At 43.0% G+C, this 18,595-nt stretch overlaps 1 protein-coding gene across 1 annotated transcript in view; it reads left to right on the top strand.

Annotated features, from left to right (window-relative positions):
* The window catches only part of NID2 (nidogen 2), a 68,842-nt gene that overhangs the window by 32,399 nt on the left and 17,848 nt on the right, over positions 1-18,595 (top strand). Inside the window, exons 8-11 of the mRNA XM_045450963.1 lie at positions 2,039-2,269; positions 13,864-14,007; positions 14,712-14,840; positions 15,741-15,884. Of these exons, the coding sequence (XP_045306919.1) occupies positions 2,039-2,269; positions 13,864-14,007; positions 14,712-14,840; positions 15,741-15,884 (648 nt within the window). The remainder of the gene's footprint in view (positions 1-2,038; positions 2,270-13,863; positions 14,008-14,711; positions 14,841-15,740; positions 15,885-18,595) is intronic.

Here is an 18,595-nt window from a genome sequence, read left to right as displayed (position 1 = left end):
GAGTGCATATCTCCCAAGATAGTTGTGAGGATGATGAGTTTTTTTTTAATTTTTTTTTTTTAACATTTATTTATTTTTGAGACAGAGAGAGACAGAGCATGAGCAGAGGAGGGTCAGAGAGAGAGGGAGACACAGGATCTAAAGCAGGCTCCAGGCTCTGAGCTGTCAGCCCAGAGCCTGATGCAGGGCTCGAACTCACGGACCACGAGGTCGTGACCTGAGCCGAAGTCGGACGCCCAACCGACTGAGCCACCCAGGTGCCCCGAGGATGATGAGTTTTTATGTGGGATGTCCTTAGAATGGTGTGTGGTACATAAAAGGAGCTCAATATCATTTTAGTGCTCTTACTAAATATGTAGTATAAGTGTTGGCTGCTACACAAATGAATACTAACATTCCTATCCCAGTACTTTCAAATAATAATGGAATCAATGGTAACCTTGTCTCTGGGGGTGGGTTAGGGTTGTATCATTATATACCGTTTTTAACCACCTGTGCTCTCTGGGCCATGGAAAAATATTGACTATTGGAATTTTTACTTGTCCTGTAACATTGTTTCAGCCCATTTTAAAATGAGGTGTTACACAGTGTTGTACAACTAATGCTAGGTTTGGAGTCAGAGGATAGGAATTCACATCATGGACTTGTAGTTTAAACTAGCTGAAGGCTACTGCTAGGAATTTACCCAAGGGATACAGGAGTACTGATGCACAGGGGCACCCCAATGTTTATAGCAGCACTCTCAACAATAGCCAAATTATGGAAAGAGCCTAAATGTCCATCAACTGATGAATGGATAAAGAAATTGTGGTTTATACACACAATGGAATACTATGTGGCAATGAGAAAGAATGAAATCTGGCCCTTTGTAGCAACATGGATGGAACTGGAGAGTGTGATGCTAAGTGAAATAAGCCATACAGAGAAAGACAGATACCATATGTTTTCACTCTTATGTGGATCCTGAGAAACTTAACAGAAACCCATGGGGGAGGGGAAGGAAAAAAAAAAAAAGAGGCTAGAGTGGGAGAGAGCCAAAGCATAAGAGACTCTTAAAAACTGAGAACAAACTGAGGGTTAATGGGGGGTGGGAGGGAGGGGAGGGTGGATGATGAGTATTGAGGAGGGCATCTTTTGGGATGAGCACTGGGTGTTATATGGAAACCAATTTGACAATAAACTTCATATATTGAAAAAAAAATAAACTAGCTGAGGGCTAAGGTCACTTGCCACCTGAGGGCCTATTTTCTCATCTTGAGAATGAGCAGAAGAACGCCTTTTCTCTCTACCTTCCGTGGTTGTTATGTGTAAATTGTGCTGAGTTCTGTAAAACCACCTGAATGCAAGACGCTGGCGTAGTCACAGCAGTTTGCTTCGAGCCGTGCCTTTCCTGCTTCTGTGTTGTGAGTGTTGGAAGTTGGGCAGAGGGTGAACAGAGGAGAATGGGCAGGACAAACCCAGATCGTGCACAGAACAGCTGATGGCCAGAACACTGGTGTGGGCTTCCAACTCCGCATTCAGATTGAAAGAACGTCCCTTCCCTTTGTCCAGAACCCTTCGGACTTAAGTTGGAAGCTGTCACCTCTGTGCAATCTTGAACATGAAAACTTGGGGTAGAGAGTCAGGCTGCCTCGTGTCCCAGTTCCAGCTCTATCACATACACAAGGCTGGTATGTGATAGGCTACCTCTTCACCTCTGCAAGGCCCCCTGCCCGTGATCGCAGAGGCCACCCTGCTGGGGTGAGGTACTAACAAGGCAGGGCTTGTAGAGCACCTGGCGTGGCTGGCACATCGTGGCAGAATTTATTCTTTGCTAGTAATGATGGCAGTGATCATCCCTCCTCCTCCTCTGCACGTTGGCTTTGTGTCTACTCACATTCCTGGAATTGTCAGGCAGGTTTTCCATATTAACTCAGGAACTTCCCAAGGGAACACCCTCCAGGAATTAGATGAAAAACTGTGCAGAAAAATCTACCCCACATGAAAATCTCTGGTATCTTCAAAATTGACCGGTTTGGCTGAATAATATCTGTTGCAGCTGTGACCTCCACAAGTTCCAGAGACTACTCACTCATCCTCGGTGCCATCAACCAAACACTGTCCTACCGCATCTACCAGAACATCACTTACCAGGCATGCAGGCACGCCCCCAGACACCGGGCCATCCCCAAAACCCAGCAGCTGAATGTGGACCGGGTCTTTGCCTTGTACACTGATGGGGAAGGAGTACTTAGATTTGCTGTGACCAATCAGCTTGGCCCAGTTGAAGGTATGTTTCCTTCTGTTGTTTTGGCAAAAAATCGCATCCAGCTTTTTAAAATTCCTTTTTGAGTAGCCTCAGAATGATTCACGGAGGTTACTAAGGGTTACCGAGTACCAGGCTCTGTGTTAGGTGCTGGGCGTAAGGATGCGTAAAGCAGGGGCTTGTCTTTGAGGTGGAGACAGAGGTAGAAATGGAACCTGTAGAACGGCGTTCCTACCAAACTAAGGAATAGAGCACAATATGTGAGGCTGCTTGGGGTGCCAAGCACACACCCCATGTGTGTGCCAGTCTCTGCTGGGGAGACATCTGTGAACAAGGTGAGGCCAAGTTAGGAGGGGGACTGATGCTGACAGGTATTTATAATACTGATAAGAGCATGGCACTATGAGCCTAGTCTGGAAGTGTAGGGAAGAGGTACCCAAAAAGGGACATTTTAGCTAGAACTCAAAGGGTGAGCTGGATTTCACCAAATCAAATCAAATCAAATCAAATCAAGGTAAGACAAAGAGCCAGTGCCTGGAAGAACAAAAAGAGAGAAAAACACAAGTTGAATCGTACCCCATGAGGAAAGCCTGGATGCTTTCGCTCTGAAGATGTCTGTTCCTGTCACTTCTGCTCAGCACTGCATCAGAAGTTTTAGCCGGGGCAATTAGGCAAGAAAATAAAAGGCATGCAGACTGGAAAGGAAGAAGCAAAATGATCTCTGTTCTCCTATGATGTGATCTTAATATGTAGAAAGTCTAATTCGTTAAACTGTTAGAACTAATGTGTTCAGCAAAGTCAAAGGATATAATTTTTGTATATCAGTCTTCTATTTCTGTATAGTAACAATGAGCAAACTGAAAAGGAAACTTTAAAAACAATTCTGTTCCCAAAATATTTAGGAATAAAAAAATTTTTTTAAGTGTAACACTTCTACATTGAAACCTGTAAAGCAGTTTTGAAAAAAAAAAATTAAGACCTAAATAAATAGAAAATTAGACCTAATGGCATCTTTATGACTCAGAAGACTTATTAGCATAGCAGTGCTTCCTAGCATAGATTCAACACAATCCTATCAGCTATCAGCTGGTCTTTCTGCAAAAACTGAGAAACTGATTCTACAATTGATGGAAATTTAAGGATCCCAGAATAGCCAAAACAAAATCGAAAAAGAACGGTTGGAGGATTTCCACTTTAATCAGGACCATGTAGTCCTGGCACAAGGATGGGTATAAAGATCAGTGGAATAGAAGTGAGAGTCCAGAAATAAACACTCACATCTACAATCAATTGATTTTGACAAGGTTGCCAAAACAATTCATTGAGGAGAGAGAGTAGTTTTTTTTTAACAAGTGGTTCTAGGAAAGTTGGGATATTTGCATGCTAAAAATGATTATGGACCCCTGTCTTCCATCATACACAAAAATTAACCAAAAATGGGTCATAGACCTTCATGTAATTTAGCTACACTTTAGAAAAAATAAAGGGGCAAATTTTTATGACTCTGAATTTGGCAATAGCTGCTGCTTTTTTTTAATGTTTATTTTTGAGAGCAGGGAGGGGCAGAGAGAGAGGGGGACAGAGGATCCAAAGCAGGCTCCACACTGACAGTAGAGCCTGATGTGGGGTTTGAACTCACAAAGTATGAGATCATGACCTGAGCTGAAGTTGGACACCCAACCAACTGAGCCACCCAGGCACCCCAGCAATAGCTTCTTTATATATGATACTGAAAGCGTAGGCAATCAAGAAAAAATTGGGTGTCATCAAAATTAAAAACTTGTGCTTCAGAGGTTATTACCAACAAAGTGAACATACAACCCACAGAAAGGTATAAAATGTTTGAAAATCATATATTTAATAAGAGGCTTGTATCTAGACCATATGAAGAACTCTCACAAACACAATAAAAAGAAATAATATAAAAAATTTAGATAGAACATTTCTCAGAAGATACACAAACTACCCGGTAGGCACGTGAAAAGATGCCCAATATCATTAGTCATCAGGAAAATGCAAATACAGTCAAAGCCATAATGATACTACTTTACATGCATGTGGATTGCTATATTAAAAAAACATAAGTGTTGGTGAAGTTGTGGAAAAATTGAAACCCTCATACACTGCTAGTGGGAGTGTAAAATGGTACTTACTATGGAAAACAATCCAGTAGTTTTTCAAAGTTAAAGTTACCACTTGAGCAATTGACTTTTTTTTGTAAGTTTTTTTTTTGACGTTTATTCATTTTTGAGAAACAGAGTGCAAGTGGGGAGTGGGGCAGAGAGAGAAGGAGACACAGAATCCGAAGCAGGCTCCAGTCTCTGAACTGTCAGCACAGAGCCCGATGTGGGGCTTGAACCCACAAACCACGAGATCACAACCTGAGCCGAAGTCGGACGCTCTACTGACTGAGCCACCCAGGTGCCCCACCACTTGAGCAATTATACTCGTAGCTCTATAACCAAGAGAAAAGAAAACTTATGTCCCCATAAAAACTTGTACATGAATATTCATGGAAGAATTATTCAGAATAGCCAAAAGGTAGAAAAAACCCAGATGTCCATCGATTGAGGAGTGGATTTTTAAAATGTCCTAATGCATACAATGGAATATGATCAAGACATAAAAAGGAATGAAGTACTGACACATGTTACAATATGAATGAATTTTGAAAACATGCTGACTTGTGAAGGTAACTAGTCACAAAGGACAACCTACTGCTTGATTCTATTTATATGAAATATCCCAAAGAGGCAAATCTGCGAAGAGAGTAGATCAGTGGTTGCCTAGGGTTGGGGCATAAGAGGAGGATAGGGAGTGAATGGCCAGAGAGTACAAGTGTCTTTTGCGGGTGGGTATTAAAATGTGTTAAACTTGATTGTGGTGATAGTTGCATAACTGTAAATATACTAAAAAAATCTGTGTTCTTTAGATGCATGAATTATATGGTATGTGAATTATGTCTTCACTGAAAAAAAAATAGCAGTGGGGTAAAAATAAAAAAACAAAAAAAAAACCCCAAAAAAACTAAACAAAAAAAAGTCGTGTTTTTCAAACTTGAGTTGGAATTAACCACACCTGTGAAGCTTGGTAAACATGCAGATAAGAATGTTCTAGGCTTACTAAGGCACTAAAGGGCATGAGGAACCTTAAGTACATATTGCTAAGTGAAAGCCTGAAAAGGCTACATCTGTGTGATTCCAACTACAGTTGACCCTTGAACAACACAGGTTTGAACTGGGTGGTTTACTTATATGTGGCTTTTTTTTATACAGTACTGTAAATGTATTTCCTCTTATGATTTCCTTTTTTTTAACTTTTATTTAAATTCTAGTTAGTTAACATACAGTGCAATATTGGTTTCAGGAGTAGAATTCAGTGATTCATCACTTACATACAGCCCCCAGTGCTCATCACAGGTGCCCTCCTTAATCTCTGTCATCCCTTTAGCTCATCTCCCACCCACCCCCCTCCATTGACCCTCAATTTGTTCTCTATCGTTAAGAGTTTCCTATGGTTTGTTTCCCTCTTTTTTTTCTCCCCTTCCTATATGCTCATCTGTTTTTGTTGTTGTTGTTGTTGTTGTTGTTAAATTCCACATGTGAGTGAAATCGTATGGTATTTATCTTTTTCTGACTGACTTATTTCACTTAGCATAATATACTTTAGCTCCACAGTGGGGTGCATGTACCCCTTCAGATCTCTATTTTTGTATCCCTTGGGTAAATTCCTAGTAGTGGAATCGCAGGGTCATAGGGTAGTTCTATTTTAGCTTTTTGAGGACGGTCCATACTGTTCTGTAGAGTGGCTGCACCAGTGTGCATTCACACCGGCAATGCAAGAGGGTTCTCCTTTCTCTGCATCCTTGCCAACACCTGTTGTTTGTGTTAGTTTTAGCCATTCTGACAGGTGTATCTCATTTTTTTTTGACTTTCATTTCCCAGGTGATGGGTGATGTTGAGCATCTTTTCATGTGTCTGTTAGCCATCCGATTGTCTTCTTTGGAAAAGTGTCTATCCATGTCTTCTGCCCATTTCTTAGCTGGATTATTAGTTTTTTTGGGTATTGAGTTGGGTAAGTTCTTTATAGATTTTGGATACTAACCCTTTGTCAGGTATGTCATTAGCAAATAATTTCTCCCCATTCCGTAGGCTGCATTTTAGTTTTGTTGATTGTTTCCTTCACTGTGAAGAAGCATTTTATCTTGATGAAGTTCCATAGTTCATATTTGCTTTTGTTTCCCTGCCTCCAGAAACGTGTCTAGTAAGAAGTTGCTCTGGCCAAGGTCAAAGAGGTTGCTGCCTGTGTTCTCCTCTAGGATTTTGATGGTTTCCTGTCTCACATTTAGGCCTTTCATCCATGTTGAATTTATTTTTGTGTATGGTATAAGAAAGTGGTCTAATTTCATTCTTCATGTTGCCATCCAGTTTTCCCAACACCATTTGTTGAAGAGACTGTCTTTTTTCCATTGGATATTCTTTCTTGCTTTGTTGAAGATTAGTTGACCGTATAGTTCCATGTCCATTTCTGGGTTTTCTGTTCCATTGACCTATGTGTCTGTTTTTGTGCCAGTATCATACTGTCTTGATGACTACAGCTTTGTAAAGTAGCTTGAAATCCGGGTTTGTGATGCCTCCAGCTTTTTTTTTTCTTTTTTAGGATTGCTTTGGCTATCTGGGGTCTTTTGTGGTTCCATGCAAATTTTAGGATTGTTTGTTCTAGCTCTGTAAAAAATGCTATTAGTATTTTTATAAGGATTGCATTAAATGTGTGGGTTGCTTTGGGTAGTATAGACATTTTAACAATGTTTGTGCTTCCAGTCCATGAGCATGGAATGTTTTTCCATTTCTTTGTGTACTCTTCAGTTTCTTTCATAAGTGTTCTATAGTTTTTGGAGTACAGATCTTTTACCTCTTTGGTTAGGTTTATTCCTAGGTATCTTCTTGTTTTTGGTGCTCTCTTAGGATTTTCTTAATTTTTTCTTTTCTCTGGCTTAAATTTATTAAGAATACAGTATATAATATATAAAATATGTATCAGATATTTCCTTATTGGTAAGGCTTTTGGTCAACAGTAAGCTGTTAGCTTTGGGGGAGTCAAAAGTTATATGCAGATTTTTCAGCTCTGCAGGGGATCAGGAAATTGTTCAAGGGTCACCTGCATGTAACAGTCTAGGAAAAATGAAACTATAGACAATAAAAGTCAGTGGTTGCCAGGAGTTCAGGGGGAGGTGACTAGGGAGAGCACAGGGGATTTTTAGGGCAGTGAAACTACTACTCTGTATGCTTCTATGATGGTGAATAGATATCATTATACATTTGCCCAAACCTATAGAACTGCATGACACAAAGAGTAAGCCCTAATAAACTGTAGACTTTAGGTAATAATATCAGTATTGGCTTATTGTTACAATGACTGTATCACACTAATATAAGAAGTTCATGAACTGCATATGGGGGGGGGCGCTATGGAACGTTTACTTTCTGCTCAATTTTTCTGTAACCTAAAACTGTTCTTTAAAAAAAAAAAAAAAAAGTCTGGGGCGCCTGGGTGGCGCAGTCGGTTAAGCAGCCGACTTCAGCCAGGTCACGATCTCGCGGTCCGGGAGTTCGAGCCCCGCGTCAGGCTCTGGGCTGATGGCTCAGAGCCTGGAGCCTGTTTCCAATTCTGTGTCTCCCTCTCTCTCTGCCCCTCCCCCGTTCATGCTCTGTCTCTCTCTGTCCCCAAAAAAATAAATAAACGTTGAAAAAAAAAAAAATTTAAAAAAAAAAAAAAAAGTCTGTTGATTAAAAAAAAAATTTTTTTTTTTGGTGAGCCAGAGGGTGACCCTGCAAAGTCCAGGAACCCTAACAGATAGGAAATTGTCAGATGAAAGGGACATTTTAGTTGTAAAAGCCAATAGCTAGTGTTTTCCCCAAGAATGCAAGGCGTACCTAAGGAGTAAAGAGAGGGTCTCGCGTGTTTTGCTCTGTATCGATACTGTTGAGGCCAGACTCCCCTCCAGAGGTGATTCTGTGACTCAGCAATGGAGAAGAGGGCTCCGTAAGCCTCCTCAGGCTCATGAGCATCACACTTCAGCAATACGATAACGAGATGAAGGCAGGAGGGCTGGACTCTTCGAGGATGCAGAGGTGACTTGAAATGAGAATCCCGAGTTTGTTGGTGTGGCTGTGTGGGTGGTTTGGTTTTAGGAAACGTGCTTGGGAGTACAGGCATTGGGAACGCAAAGATTTTCTTAATAGCATGAAAACGTCAGTTGACTTTAGAGAGATGGACATCCCACAAGGGAAAAGATGATTGCCTATTTCTCAAGAAAAGAGTTGAACACAAACAGCTGAGGAAAACACCCTTCAGCACTTTGCTGGGTGTCGGTGTCTGGTCTGTAAGAACAGTGATTAGCGAAGAGCCTCCCAGGCCGTGGAATCCCGCTCAGATTCTAGAATTATGTAGTGAAAAGATAAATCTCTGGGTGTGTTTTTCCCGGAGGCACACCAGATGAGAGTAACAAAAAGAATGCCGGCAAACTGACAGGTACCAAGTTGCTCATTTGTCTTTAGAACTTTATGTGATTTTCCCTTCCATGCCAGTCCAATATAATAGCAAAGGATGGTTTACTTGGCTCCAAGCACTGTCATAAGTACTTTCAGAAATGAACTCAGTCCCACAAAACCCCCTGCCCAACAGGGGGATCATCATCCCCCATTTTACAGAGACTGAGGTATAGACATGAAGTAACTTGCTCCGTCACAACTAAAACGTGTCCAGCTGGGCCCCTATCCTGGGCCCCAGCTCTAGAGCCCGTCTCGTAACCTTGCCCGGCACTGCTTTTCCACATGGACTCTGCTGGCCTCAGGACTGCCTCATAATTTGGGCCAAATTTCAAGAGGGCGTGTGTGTTTTAACCCTGTGTGTTTGCACCCCATTTCACCCACCCCTGGGGAAAACTGCAATACTGTTGTTTATACTCCCTGAATAGGAGAAAAATGGGGTGGGGGGAGAGAAAACAACAAATGAACAAATGACAAAACCTTCCCCCCCCCCCCCCCCCCCCCCCGCAGTACACAACAGTATCCTCTCAAGTGTTCTGTTTCTCTGGAGGGACTGATGATCTGTTTGGAATGTCTGGGACACCCCTCAGCTGCCCCATCTGATGTGGGCACTTGTGGCTTCCCAGGGCTCGGGAGGTACTGTCGTCCAGTCTTCCCAGTGAGCGGTCAGAGCCTGGGGCCTGGCCCACTTCCCAGCTGCAGCCCCCAACCGCCCTCCAAGTGTTTGAGCTTCAGGTCTGGGTTGGCTGTCCTTCATGGGGTCCTCGAGCAGGACGCCGCTGGGCCTCCTGCCCTTGTGCCCACCTCAGGGCTCCTTCTGGCGGGTCGAGGAGACTGGGCAGAGGGCCATGCAGCGAAGCGGAACGGACTGTTCCTTGATGGAAAACTGCTCTTCTCCTCTTGATTAAATGAGTAAATTAGTTCCAGATCCCCTGTCAGAGAGTCAAGCCGTTTAAAAGGGTGAGGGCGAAATAGAATACATGGTAAGGAAGATAGTGTTGTTCTTGCTATAATAGGAGAAAGCTAACAAGCCGTGGAGAGTGAGTAGCCAAATGGTTTTAGAAATGTATTTTTAAAGCTGTGTTTTTGGAAACCAAGTTCAGTGAGCAGGGCCTGTGCTCAGAAGGGCTCTACACTTGGTTTGAGAGCTCTGCGGCTGTTCTCTTGAAACTCTTAATTTGTGAGCAGGGCCCCATGCTTTCATTTTGCACTGAGCTCTGTGAATTACATAGCCCGTCCTGTCAGTGTAGTATATTTTAAATCAGTGTCACGTAACTATGGACATTTTGCCCCCTCGGTTTCAGGTAGGCCAGTGTTTCCCGTCCAAGTGTGCAAGTCAGCTTTTGCACTGTGTTGTTTTTTGTTTTGTTTTGTTTCATGCTTAGCAGGGCGGTGAGCTCTTGATGTCTATGCATTCTCACTGATCTTTACCAGAATGTGCCACAGTGCAAATTTGATGCTGGAAAGTACTGAACAAGAAGGGTAAGCATTGGTATTTCTAAATTAAAACATTTCAGAGATCGCTTCCCCCTTTGGCTGGGTAGACCACGCACGTTATACAGCATCTTCTCCTAAAATGGAGAAATGAGAAGGAATTGCCTTGCTCTCAGCTTTCAGCGAGGACGTGACCCTACTCTTAACCATGCTGTGGACTGTCTCAGGAACTTGGTCTGTACTACCCTATAACCCCAGCGTTCTGCTTCCATCCCATTCACCAAGAGATCCAGAGGGAAGAACGAGGGACGCCCAAGGGTATTTTGCTTGATTTGCGGAGCTAGGTGCACGCTGACAGACTTAAGTTCATCAGGTTTAAAAAGTGCTGGAGCCATTTGTTGGTCCTTTTTTTCTTGGCAAAGATTCTGTAACATACACCAGCCAACATCATTGAGGCAGACCAAGGATAAACCCATGGCCCTCCTTTATTTACTTGCTTGGCCATAATTTGGGACTAAGAATATTGCGTTGTAAGAACACAGAGTGGTGTTTCTTATAAAGTGATAGGGGGAATTGACCAGAAGGCAGCGGGTCCTTTCAGAGACTCAGCCAAGGCATCCCTGCTCCTACCAGGCTGAGAAAACTGGAAGAGTCAGCGTGGACGGTGGGCAAGCCCTGGGGAGGTAGCTGGATGTCCTGAAGGACTGCAAGGGGGTCCAGTCTGAGGCAGGTGATGGCAGCAAGTGTCACCTTGAGTCTAGACTAGGAGTTACTTTGGGCAAGGCCCACCCACCTGAGGTAAGGAGGGTGGGAGATGTGGGTGAGCCAGAGAGAAATGAGAGGAAATCTAGGAGGAGGTAGTGCCAGGAAGTTCAAGTAGGTGGTGTTGCCAGTGTATCTACCGATGCCAAGGTTCTGGTCCTTGGAGCAGTGGGAGCTGTCGTGATCCGGGCAGAACTTGGGGTGTACCGAGCTGGCTGTCAAGACAGGGACCAGGCACAGGCAGAAGTCCAGGGCATAAGCTCCAGTTATGACTTAGACGAAGCCCTCTCGGTAGCTGGGGTGGCTTGATGTAAAGCCTGGGAGGTTTGGATAAAGCTCTTGAAATCTTTTGGATCTAAGATTAGAATTAATTCTAGGAACTGAGACATAAAGCTGAAAGCATGTTGAGGGTAGTGGCCCCACTGAGGAAGAAAAGGGGGGAACAGAGTCACTAGGGACTGGGCCTGTGGGGAGCAAAATTGCCTTCCACGTACATTTTGTCGGGTTTGCTTTATTTTCTTCAGTTTTCGCAGATCTAAGCATTCACTTTATTCCCATTTTACACCTGAGGAATCAGAGGAGTAAACGGAAGTGCCCAGAGTTAATGGATTCCTTGTGTCTGGGGCTCTTTCCAACACCACTTCTGTGCCCTTGGCTTAGATGAGCCCAGTTTATGAAGTTCCTTCAGTGGTGTCTGTAGCCAAGTGGTGGAAAGCACAGACTGCCTGGCTTCTTGTCCCCACTCCACGCACCTTGTCTTATGACCTTGGGCAGGTTACTTGGCCTCTCCATACTGTAGTAAAAAATGAAGATATTAATGTCTTCTTCACAGCGCACTCATGAGGATTTAAAGGGATGCTATATGTAAAGGGTTTAGAACAGTGCCTGGCAAATAAGTGCTCGCTAAGCATTACTACTCTACTCTGTCTAGAAATAAAACTTTAGGGAAGATCTCAGATGTTAACAGTTCTCACTACCCAGTGGGTGGATGGATCTCTGGCAAGGTTAATCCTGAAGAGGAAATACTGCAAAAATCATTCCTCTTTAGTCTTCTAAATCTTATAAAAGCAAGATTTCCCATTAATGAAATTTTGACTTCTAAAATGGTGAATTTTAGTGAGGTCTTGCCCACTTTAGGGACAAAAATTGGGGGTATGCATTCCTGCTGTATCATTTCCTGGCTTTGTGAGCTGGGGCAATTTTTCCAATGTCACTCACTTATCTGCAGAGGGAATGGGGATGACAGCCAACCTCACAAAGTTCGGAGAATCACGTGAGGTGATAGAGTGAAAGCACTTTAAAATAAAAGTTGGTCATGTTTTGGATGTTTTTATTCCCTGGACACAAGCCTAATGTAAGTAATAAAAGGTTAGGTGTCTGTAGAGTAGGGAAGAGGAAGCCATTCTGGAATTTAAAACTGTAGGTTGGATAATCCAGCCCAGTTTGGGGGATTAATAATTTAGTAAGGTCGCCTGGTGGGCCCCCAAACAGATGAGGATATAGTCCGTCCCATGGAGTCTCTCTTTTTTTTTTTTTTTTTTTTTAGTTATTGTCAAGTTAGCTAACATACAGTGTATACAGTGTAGCCTTGGCTTTGGGAGTAGATTCCCTTGATTCATCACTTACATACAACACCCAGTGCTCATCCCAATAAGTGCCCTTTTTAGTGCCCATCTCCCATTTAATGCCCATCTCCCATCTTCCCCACCCCTCTAACCACCCCCCCATCAACCCTCAGTTTGTTCTCTGTATTTAAGAGTCTCTTATGGTTTGCCTCCCTCCCTCTCTGTAACTTATTTTTCCATCCCTTCTCCTATGGTCTTCTGTTGAGTTTCTCAAATTCCACATATGAGTGAAAACACATGATATCTTTTTCTGACTGACTTATTTCACTTAGCATAATACCCTCCGGTTCCATCCACGTTGTTGCAAATGGTAAGATTTCATTCTTTTTCATCTCTGAGTTGTATTCCATTACATATATATCACATCTTCTTTATACATTCATCAGTTGATGGACATTGGGGCTTTTTCCTAATTTGGCCATTGTTGATAGTGCTGCTATAAACATTGGGTAAATGTGTCCCTACAAATCAGCACTCCTGTATCCTTTAGTTAAATTCCTAGTAGTGCTATTGCTGGGTTGTAGGGTAATTCTATTTTTAATTTTTTGAGGAACCTCCACACTGTTTTCCAGAGTGGCTGCACCGGTTTGCATTCCCACCAACAGTACAAGAGGGTTCCCCTTTCTTGACATCCTTACCTACATCCTTTGTTTCCTGAGTTGTTAATTTTAGCCACTCTGACCAGTGTGAGGTGGTGTTTCAATGTGGTTTTGATTTGTATTTCCCTGATGATGAACAATATTGAGTATCTTCTCATGTGTCTGTTAGCCTTCTGGATGTCTTCTTTGGAAAACTGTCTATTCATGTCTTCTGCCCATTTCTTCACTGGATTATTTGTTTTACAGGTGTTGAGTTTGGTAAGTTCTTTATAGATTTTGATACTAACCTTTATACGATAAGTCATTTGCAAATATCTTCTTACATTCCTTTGGTTGCCTTTTAGTTTTGTGGATTGTTTCCTTTGCTGTGCAGTTTTTTTATCTTGATGAGGTCCCAATAGTTCATTTTTGCTTTTATTTCCCTTGTCTTGAGAGACATGTCAAGTAAGAAGTTGCTGTGGCCGAGGTCAGAGAGGTTGTTGCCGTTTTCTCCTCTAGGATTCTGATGATTTCCTGTCTCACCTTTACGTCTTTCATCCATTTTGAATTTATTTTTGGGTCCCATGGAGTCTTTGATCTCCTTTCTGTGCCATTCTCTTTACAACAACCAGATTGTGCTAGTGTGGTTTATTCCCTCTCTGCTCATGCAGCGGACTCAACCCCCACCCCAGTGAATCCTTGCTTCGATGGGAGCCACACATGTGACACGAAAGCTCGGTGCCATCCAGGGACAGGTGTAGACTACACCTGCAAGTGTGCCTCCGGGTACCAGGGAGATGGACGGAGTTGTGTGGGTAAGTTGTATGCGCTGTGTTCTTTCACGGGGTCCTCCAGCCCTGTGTTTATAGAAGATAGGTGCGTCTGCTTTTATGATCTCCACTGATCAACGAGACAAGTTTAGCAGCTATTAACCTAAATGCTATTATTTTAAAAACTGAAGCATATTCTGGTTAGGTTTGAGAGGATAGTTTGGACGTGGGTGTTTGGGGCTAGGATTGGAGAAAGAAGACAACTGTTGCAGTTCCTGCATATTTTGAGTTCTTAAGTTTTGTCATTTTAACCCTGTATTAAGTATTTTCTTATATTTACTAAAACATGTGTTTTCAGGTTGTCTTCAGGTTTCAGACCTTGTTTTTTTTTTCCCTTATTATATCCCCACAATCCACAGAAATTTCTTTACATTTCTAAAAGAAAAGTCATTAGTGTGTTTTTCTTTTAAATGTTGAGTGGTTTTTTTTTAAATAAAGTCTAAAGAATTCTTAGAATATTGAAATATTTCTCCCTCAGACTTATACTTGACTGACTGCAGATAAATATTATAATCTGCAACATGCATTCTGGTCGATGCTTAGAAATCTTACCTTTGGACTTCTGTTTAGTCCACAATTTATTTGTCCTGTTGAAGCTTCATAGTAGTGAGGAAACATCGAGTTTTCAGACCTTTCACTTGTGGAACCCTTGATTTAAGCCGCGCTTTTCTGTCGTTATTTCTTCTTAGATGTAAATGAATGTGCAACCGGCTTCCATCACTGTGGCCCCAACTCTGTGTGTACCAACTTGCCGGGCAGCTACAGCTGTGACTGCCGGAGTGGTTATGAGTTTGCAGACGACCACCACACTTGTATATGTGAGTGCTAAGCCATTTCTCTTTTTGGCTATGTGAGCCAAAATAGTGCTGAACCTTGCTCTTTGATTCATTAATGTTTCTGCTCTAACGTACAGAAGCTCTGCCATATGGTTTCTGAAAACACTTTGCGCTGAAATAACCCTATGGCCCAGTTCAGCCCTGGGTTTGTATGTTGCTTTCCTTTCGGTGTTGAGTTACTGAAGGGTGTTCACCCAGTTGGGATTCCTGCGTGTCTTGGTATCTGGCCCAATCATATAACAAGACTGTTAACCTCTAATACCACCGGTTCTGGACAGAAGTAAAATATTTCTCAAATTTAAATGAAACAGATTTATGATTCAAAAATGCTCGCCCCACTGGGCCAGCTGTACAACTCCATCTGTAATAAATGTACTCTTTCAAGGGTAAAAAAAAAAAAAAGAAAAAGAAACCTTTGGGCCTAAAAGTGGATCCACAGGAAGTAGGATCCCAAATTTATCCCACTGGTAAAGCCAGACGATGATAGAGAAAATACACTTTTTAACCCAGTGGGATGAAAAAGTAGCAGTGATCATAGAAACTGTGTGTGTGTGTGTGTGTGTGTGTGTGTGTGTGTGTGTAGTTCTGGTGAGTTATAAACTTTATCAAGGACTATTTTAATGACTGATCTTCATGTCTAGAGTTTTAACCACAAACCCAGACCAGCACTTCTCAAACTTTAATATGCATACAAGCCATCCAGGGATCTTGTTGAAAGTCAGATTCTGATTAACTGGCTCTGGGATAGGGCCTGAGAACCTATATGCCTTCTAAGCCCCTAGATGTCCTGATGCTATGGGTGTGTGAATCACACTGGGAGGAGCACTCTCACCCATCTGCAGGTCTGAACTCTCAGATGTCCTTGCCTTCTTCTCTTTTCAGTGATCGCCCCACCTCCCAACCCCTGTGCGGATGGCAGTCATTCCTGTGCTCCTGCTGACCAGGCCCGGTGCATTTACCATGGGGGCAGCACGTTCAGCTGCACCTGCCTGCCTGGTTACACTGGCAGCGGGCACCAATGTACTGGTGAGTACCTGTGGGTCGTCACCCTCAGTGACTCTGGAAAGTTGCCTTGTATGCAACATCCCCACGTAACCGGAACCTTTCTCAAAAGGACTTCTCCCTTCCTTGACTAACACAGCCTTGGAATTGTCCAAAGAGCAAGAGAAAAGCTGTCCTCTGAGTCAAAAAGCAGAGCAAAGGGTATTTTCCCTTGGACTAGATTGGTGAGCATATGGTGGGGACGTCCCCGGAGCACTAGGAAGCCACTGCGGGCTTGTAGCCAACCTTCTGTTCCTTAGAGCTGGCATAGGCTGGAGGAACTTCGGGAAAGCCTATTCACCTGTTGGGAAGTCTCCATCCTTCCATCTATGGTCAGTGACTTAGTCTGGCACTGCCAGTTGTGCCTAACTTTGAGTTGCTTATGATACTGGTTGAAGGGGTATTTTAAGTGATCTCTAAACATACATGCAACTCTTTCTCATTTTTTCCCTCTCACCTCTCTCTCTGGAGAGAAGGGGAGGGGGTGGGGAGAGAGAGAACTCTGTCTTAAGAGGATAGTAATGCATACATAAATACCGAAAACTTTTTTTTTTTCCCCAGAAATCTAACCACATTTAAGCTGGTTAAGACTTGGTACAGTATTTTATAAAATCACTAAACTGGAATGCAGGACTAACTGTTAAAATTTAACTCGGTTAGGGGCGCCTGGGTGGCGCAGTCGGTTAAGCGTCCGACTTCAGCCAGGTCACGATCTCGCGGTCCGTGAGTTCGAGCCCCGCGTCGGGCTCTGGGCTGATGGCTCGGAGCCTGGAGCCTGTTTCCGATTCTGTGTCTCCCTCTCTCTCTGCCCCTCCCCTGTTCATGCTCTGTCTCTCTCTGTCCCAAAAGTAAATAAACGTTGAAAAAAAAAAATTAAAAAAAAAAAATTTAACTCGGTTAAATAATAATAATAATATTTGAGGTTGTTACTGAACTAGGTATAATTCTCTGGGTATAAATGTTCATGAAACTGGGATTAGTAGTACTTTAATATAGAGATTATTTAAGAAATCTACATAATCCACAAAAGGTTTTCAAAATGTATCCAGTGACATGATGGAATTGAAACTCCATTTCATGCTGTCAGTAATGCGCACAAAGTTAGGGTAAAATGAGACACCGGCAATGAGAGAATGGTGGGAAAAGGGTCTGCGTGGGGATTATAAACCTGGAACACAGGGTTTCCCCCTCCCTTCAGACTGCTGCTTGCATTGGCTGGGCCACTGTTGATGTGCTAGAATAGCCGTGTGACCCCTGGGAGCTTCACAGCAGATGAAACAACATGCCCGCCCCGCCTCCTTACCAGATGTTCGCTTCTCCTCTTGCTCCTGATTCGTCTTCCCTTCCCTCTCAGCGGAGAGGCTCCCGGACGAGCCCACTGATGCCGTCCGTTCTGGACAGAACACGTGTCAGGGCAGCACAGCCGTGCTCTCCTTCCTCGTTGTGCTGGGCCATTTGGTATTGTCTGAACTGGCTCTTTCATGTTTCCACTTCTGTTGTACAGAAGTTCTGCTGTATGCTTTTCTTAAAAACACAGTTTATACTGAAATGACCCAAAGCTGTGGCTCAGTTCAGCCCTGGTTTGTTTTTTTTTTTTTCTCTACTAAAAATATCCCCAGTTTTAGACAGAGCTCAACTGCTTCCCAGTGAGAATGAGGTAGATTAGGAATTCACAGATGCTTCTCCCACTTGACCAGCCCAAGAGTTCCATCTGTAATAGATACACTCTTGACACACACAGGGTAGCCTCCACAGGTATGGAGGTCAGGATGTGAGGTGCACAAACTCCTCATGGTTGTGTTCTTCATGCAGGAATAATGTTTTGTCCACCCTTGTGGATCTTTACCGTTCAGTTCCATTTAGCACATTTAAGAGATGAGACTGCCTGGAGAAGCAAAATCTTGTCAGTAGAATTGCGTATTTAAACATCCGGCCACTCAGGTCAGCAGAGATCGTGCCTTTAAAGTATTTCACTTCTTAGGTCTTTGGTTTAAAGCTAACAAGTTGAAATTAATTGCAGCCTAGGTGTGATGAGTGTTAATCAGAATGTTAATTGAGTTAGTTTTTGCCCTAATCCCGTCTAGAATCATTCTCTCTTCCTTCTTTTAACTTCTATTTGTCCTGTAAAACTTTGATTATCTTTGGGATCATGTTAAAATTGGTTACATTTCCATGTTGGGAACTTGTGAGTAATGCCATTCATTGTTATTACTGCCCTCTTGCTGATTTCTGCCATTTTTTTTTTTTTTTTTCCAACGTTTTTATTTTATTTTTGGGACAGAGAGAGACAGAGCATGAACGGGGGAGGGGCAGAGAGAGGGAGACACAGAATCGGAAACAGGCTCCAGGCTCTGAGCCATCAGCCCAGAGCCCGACGCGGGGCTCGAACTCACGGACCGCGAGATCGTGACCTGGCTGAAGTCGGACGCTTAACCGACTGCGCCACCCAGGCACCCCTGATTTCTGCCATTTTTAATTGTCCCTATTCAATCTTTGCTTCTCTGCATTTGGGATTTTCTCTGGAACTCACAAACTTAAAACCCATCAGTTGCTTCCCTTAGTGTATTAGTTATCTATTGCTGCATACCAAATTACCCCAAAATATAGTAGCTTAAAACAATACACATTTATTATCTATAGGTCAAGGGCCTGGGAATGGCTTAGCTTGGTCCTCTGCTTAAAAAGATCCTCACAAA

Source organism: Leopardus geoffroyi, chromosome B3, assembly GCF_018350155.1.
Source record: "Leopardus geoffroyi isolate Oge1 chromosome B3, O.geoffroyi_Oge1_pat1.0, whole genome shotgun sequence".
NCBI lineage: Eukaryota > Metazoa > Chordata > Mammalia > Carnivora > Felidae > Leopardus > Leopardus geoffroyi.
Note: the sequence above shows the minus strand (reverse complement) of the source record. Positions and strands in the feature narration are given on the sequence as shown.